General features: G+C 40.5%; 1 protein-coding gene across 2 annotated transcripts in view; it reads right to left on the bottom strand.

The window, feature by feature from the left end:
• Positions 1-6000, bottom strand: part of ARID3B (AT-rich interaction domain 3B) — a 44703-nt gene that overhangs the window by 17420 nt on the left and 21283 nt on the right. For both annotated transcript variants that reach the window (XM_087972515.1, XM_087972514.1), the window contains exons 3-4: positions 4309-4380; positions 3337-3409 (exon numbers count right to left, since the gene is read on the bottom strand). In XM_087972515.1, the coding sequence (XP_087828641.1) occupies positions 3337-3409; positions 4309-4380 (145 nt within the window). The remainder of the gene's footprint in view (positions 1-3336; positions 3410-4308; positions 4381-6000) is intronic.

Below are 6000 nucleotides of genomic sequence, written 5' to 3'. Positions count from 1 at the left end.
CTATTCTGTTTTGTTCTATTTCTATATTTTATTATTCATTCTATTCTATTCTAATTTCTATTCTATTCATATATTGTACCTAATGACTGTCATTAAGTGTTGTACCTGTTGATTCTTGATGAATGTATTTTTATGTCCACTGAGAGCATTTGCATCAAGACAAATTCCTTGTGTGTCCAATCCCACTTGGCAAATAAAGAATTCTATTCTATTCTATTCTATTCTATTCTATTCTATTCTATTCTATTAATTCTATTCTATTCTATTCTATTCCATTCCATTCCATTCCATTCCATTCCATTTTCTATTCTATTCTATTCTATTCTATTTTCTATTCTATTCTATCCTTATTGTACCCTATGACTATCATTAAGTGTTGTACCTTCTGATTCTTGACTCTTGACGAATGTATCTTTTCTTTTATGGACACTGAGAGCATTTGCACCAAGACAAATTCCTTGTGTGTCCAATCACACTTGGCCAATAAAGAATTCTATTCTATTCTATTCTATTCTATTCTATTCTATTCTATTCTATTCTATTCTATTCTATTCTATTCTATTCCATTCTTTAATTCTATTCCACTCTATTCTATTCTAGTATTTAATTCTATTCTGTTCTGTTCTATTCTACTCTATTCTTCATTCCTATCCTATCCCATCCCATCCCATCCTTTTATTCAATTCCACTCTATTCTACTGTATTCTATAGAAATAAAATAAACAAATAAATAAACCTACCTACCTGTCTAAAAATCTGAAGGCTTCTCTCTTGGCTCCGGGATAATTTATAATTTTACAGCATCGGCGCCAACAGCTGCAGAAGCTGCCAAAGGATAAGTCCTCTCTACCTGCTTCGGTTCTTCACCAGCCAACTGCAGGCAGTCCTCCACTTACAACGGTTTGTTTAGAGACCTTTCAGAGTTATGACAGCATTGGGAGGAGGAAGTGACTTGTGGCCGTTTTTCACCCATACGGATGTTGCAGTGTTCCCATGGTCACATGATCAAAGAATGTTTTTTATTGGGAATTATATAAAAAAAACATAATAAGGAAGAGTTTGTACTGGATAAGACATGTCATCACTGCGGCAAGAATGGTATTTTCCCAGAAGTGGAAGGAGAAAGAAATCCCTAGTGAAGATGAAGTAATAAACAAAATTCTGGTATGCGCTGAAATGGAAAGGCTAACCGTAGAGATGAAAAATAAGGATGAATTGGAATATTACATAATTTGGAATAGATTTTATCATTAGTGGGGTCAGAAAGGAAGGATCTAAGATGGAAATGAGTTGTTGAGAGGATATCTGAAACTGTGATGACCCGGAGTATAACACAAACGTAATAACATCCAAAACATACATAAATGTCCTTTAATGCCTCCAACTTGGCCCCACTGTTCAATAATTCTCAGTTGGAGATAAAACATACTCAAAAATAGTCTTCAAAAGAAAGCAATACAGTCCAAACTTAATAAGCAGATAAAGGCAAAATAAAAAAAACCAAACAAACAATGAAGGAATTTCCACAACTTGGACCAGGAGAAGTAATTACCAACTTCAAGGAGATAACAAGGAAGTCTGTTGGAAGGACGCCAACCAAGATAACTTCAGCCCAGAATAAAACACGCTTTGCTTCTGGCAACACTGTGTTTTAACCATCTCTCTTATATACTATTCTCCCCAGCTGCAATCAGTGAGGGGGATCATGGCCACTTCCTCTCTCATAAGCCAAGTTGTTTCCTTCTCCGTTCCTCTCCGCATGTCCTAGGATGAAGAGGGGATGGGCCTGGTTCTTCCTCTGACTGCCCAGCCGGCCTCTGCCCTTCCCCAGCCTCTTCCACACCTCCAGAGCCACACCTCCACTCCCTGTTGGCTGCTCCTCTTCTCCCTCAGAGTCCAACTCTACCAAGGGCATGACGGAAACTATAAGACTAAAACAACACTAAGGATGTTGGAGGATGTAATTAAAGATGAATAAATGTATATTTCTATATATATTTGTTTTCGTAGGTTTGTTTTCGTAGATTTTCACGGGTACAGGTATGTAGGTCTAGGTGTGTTCAGGTCTTTTCCCGTGTAAGCTTAAGAGTATCTTGGTGACGTTAAGAGTATCTTGGAGACATATCTATCTATCTATCTATCTATCTATCTATCTATCTATCTATCTCTCTATCATCTATCTATCTATCTTTATCTTTGGTTATTCAGGTTTTCTCCCGCGTAAGATTGGAAGTATCTAGGCAACGTTTCGATGAAGTCTCATTCATCATCTTCAGGCTTGTGTCTTCTGCTCTGTGCTTCTCAGAGAAAACCCGAATAACCAAAGATCCACATACAAATACCCGCGAGAACCTCAGAAAACAAATATATATATATGTATATGTATGTATGTGTGTATGTATATATATATACACATACATACACACACACACACACACATACACACACATACATATATATACATATACATATACATACACAAATGTATATAAGATCTATATTATATTACACTAGAATGATGACCAAAAGTTATGTCAAAAGGACTCCACCATGTTCAATGTTTTTAAATGTTATGTTTAATAAAAAAAAATTAAAAAGAAAATAAAAATACACAGACATTATTGAGTTCAAATGGAGCTTTAAAAAATCAAAAGAGTAAGTATTCCTACCTATGCGAAGTAGAAATAATCTTGTCTTTGTCTTGGGCTTTGTGAGTTATCACAAGGAAGCACCCAACCAAAGTAAAGGCATAGACAACCATAAAGAGTTCCTTTTTATGATAAAAGCGGCCTGCATGTGAGCGTTTCAGCTACATCAAAGCTTTCCCTCTCCTGAAGATTGGTTTTGGTTTGGTGTTTTTTTTTTAACAATCAAGGAGATTGGATTGATTTTTTTAAAAATCCATTTTTAGTTCGAACACAGATGAGTTTGAAAGACAGATGGGCAGGCTGTTCAAAGACATCTCAGCTGACTTCACAACCTTTCACGCTTTGTGTTCAGCCTTCCACGGGACTTAAAATTTACCTGACTGTGGCCATGTTTCTTTCAAGGACAATCTTGACACCTGGATCCTAAGAAGGAACAGGACATCTCCGTCTTTGAATAGGAACCCTTTTGAAATTCTGAGGCCGTCAGCTGGATTGGAAAATCGAAAACCATCCCAGAACAGAGAGCAATGGAAAGCAACTTCCATGTTGTTGTTGGGGGAAAAAACCAAACTCATATAGATCAGGTCACCGAGCCTGTTGGATTTTATGGGCGTGGTTTCTAATTCCAGCATATAGAACAAGTAGTCAAATGTTTTATTTCCCTTATTTCCCCCTAAACACCACTTACCCCTCTTATGCATAAAAATGAAGAGATCGTCCAGGAATTTCTTCCGTTCGGGGTCACTATCCAATTCATACAACTGTGGAAAGGAAGCAAGCACAATTTTAACTTAGCTTGAGAGTGCAGACAAGGAAACAAGATTTCACAGGCATATTCAAGCGAGTGGAAAACCACAATTCAGCTCAGATTGGAAGTCTCCCCCGCCACCAAAAAAAAAAGCAAAACAACAACAGCACAAAAAGATTTGTGTTGCTCCTGTTCAATGCAGCCTTGGGGGAAAAATAAAAAATAAAATAAAACCAGGCTGGTGACGCAGGCAGCTTGCATTCCAGTCACTGATTATATGGATCTGGAAACCCAAGTCCTTGGAGGCTAATGTTGTGGCAGGTATCAATTTTCTAAAATGGATGTGAGGATTGGAGGGAGGAGGAGGAGGTGGCTGGAAAGAAAACAAATGGCTTAATCTAGTGTTTCTCAATCTTGGCCATTTTAAAATGCGCGGACCTCAACTGCATTTTAAAATGGCCAAGATTGAGAAACACTTTCCTAAACAATTTGAGACAAACCTTTCAAAGGCTAAGGGCTATCCAGATCAATGGCCTCACCACCACAAAGCTTCATTTTACTACATCGATCCCTGTGGATTGGAAGCCCGGATTAGGATGAAGAGGTACTAAAAATTACAACCCAAGAAATCTAGGTAAGGGATGATCGGCAGTCAAGCCAGATCAAGAAAACTACAAGAAGCTGATTTGGAAAGGGATGCAAACCTCCTCCCAACAAACTTCACTTTCCTTTTAGAATGGTTCACGTTACTCTGTTGGAAATCTTTTTTTTTTTTCAACCCTGTTTAGGTTACAGAGTCAGCCCAAGCAAGTTTTCGTTAACAGCAAGGTTTCTCTAGCCGAAAAGAAGCTCAAGCAGCCATTTCCGCCCTAGATGCAAATCAAGAATCAAGGCTTAGGTTGTTGCACCGACCTTGGCAAAGTCGCGAGACACTTCTCTCCCTCTGCTACTGTCGGCTTCTTCGCTCCAAGTTAAGTTCCCGTTCTAAAGAGGGAGAAAACCAAAAGCGGACAGCAATTAATCAAAAAGAGCAGGTCTCTATGGAGATTCCATCCTTCCAAGGTGGCTAAAATGAGGACCCAGATTGTTGGGGGCAACAAACTGCTTAGAGAGGGCTGGAAAAAGCATTATAAAACAGTATATAAGTCTAAAGTGCTACTGCTATTTTTTTTTCCTTCCTTCCTTCCTTCCTTCCTTCCTTCCTTCCTTCCTTCCTTCCTTCCTTCCTTCCTCCTTCCTTCCTTCCTTCCTTCCTTCCTTCTTTCCTTCCTTCCTTCCTTCCTTCCTCCTTCCCTTCCCTTCCCTTCCCCTTCCCTTCCTGTTAGAATACAGTATTGCAGGCAAACTCTGCCCAGTGCCCTCAGTTCAATCCTGACCGGCTCTAGTTTGACTCAGCCTTCCCTCCTTCTGAGGTCGGTAAAATGAGGACCCAGATTGTTGGGGGCAACAAACTGCTTAGAGAGGGCTGGAAAAAGCATTATAAAACAGTATATAAGTCTAAAGTGCTACTGCTATTTTTTTTTCCTTCCTTCCTTCCTTCCTTCCTTCCTTCCTTCCTTCCTTCCTTCCTTCCTTCCTTCCTTCCTTCCTTCCTTCCTTCCTTCCTTCCTTCCTTCCTTCTTTCCTTCCTTCCTTCCTTCCTTCCTCCCTTCCCTTCCCTTCCCTTCCCTTCCCTTCCTGTTAGAATACAGTATTGCAGGCAAACTCTGCCCAGTGCCCTCAGTTCAATCCTGACCGGCTCTAGGTTGACTCAGCCTTCCCTCCTTCTGAGGTCGGTAAAATGAGGACCCTGATTGTTGGGGGCAAGATGCTGCCTCTGTAAACCACTTAAGAGAAGGCTGTAAACCACTGTGAAGCGGTATATAAGTCTAAGTGCTGTTCCTATTCTCAACCATCCAGGTCATGGTTGTCTCCCAAAGGTGTTTTCCAAAAGGCAACTAGACTTTCTTGGGGTTTTTTCCCCCCCCGTGAAAATGTTTTGCTTCTCGTCCAAGAAGCTTCTTCAGTTCTAACTGAATTCTGACCATTAGGTCAGAACTGAAGAGGCTTCTTGGATGAGAAGCTAAAGGAGCCCAGTTGCCTTTTGAAAAAGCACCTTTGGGACAAAAGAACCGAAGTTGAACACAGAGTCGCCTGTTACGGGACATGAATCCTGGATTTCATGGGCTTAAGGCAGGGGTGGAGAATGATGGCCCTTTTGTGACTTGTGGATTTCAACTCCCAGAATTCTGTGCTGGCTCAGGAATCCTGGGAGTTGAAGTCCACAAGCCATAAAGGCGCCATGCTTTCCCCCCCACCTCTGGTTTAACACAATGGCTTTCCATTTTTTCTTCAGCACGGGCCCCCTTTAAAAATACTTTTTGTGGCCAGGGACCAAGGCCACAGACCCCCAAGGCTCAACATTTTTTCAAGCCTTCCTGCCCCCCCTCATGAGGACATCATGCCCCCCAAGGGTCCACGGACCGCAGGTTGAGAACTATCCCAGCCCAAGCAGCGGGTCACACCAGAAGGCTGCAGGAGACGACTATCTAATGATCTATTATCATAATCTAAATAATAATTAATAATCTAAAGAATATCTTCCTGAATGATTGTGGGAATGGA

This window comes from Notechis scutatus, chromosome 11 (assembly GCF_049901735.1).
Source record: "Notechis scutatus isolate UNSWTSFEM ecotype Mainland chromosome 11, rNotScu1.2, whole genome shotgun sequence".
Taxonomy (NCBI): Eukaryota; Metazoa; Chordata; class Lepidosauria; order Squamata; family Elapidae; genus Notechis; species Notechis scutatus.
Note: the sequence above shows the minus strand (reverse complement) of the source record. Positions and strands in the feature narration are given on the sequence as shown.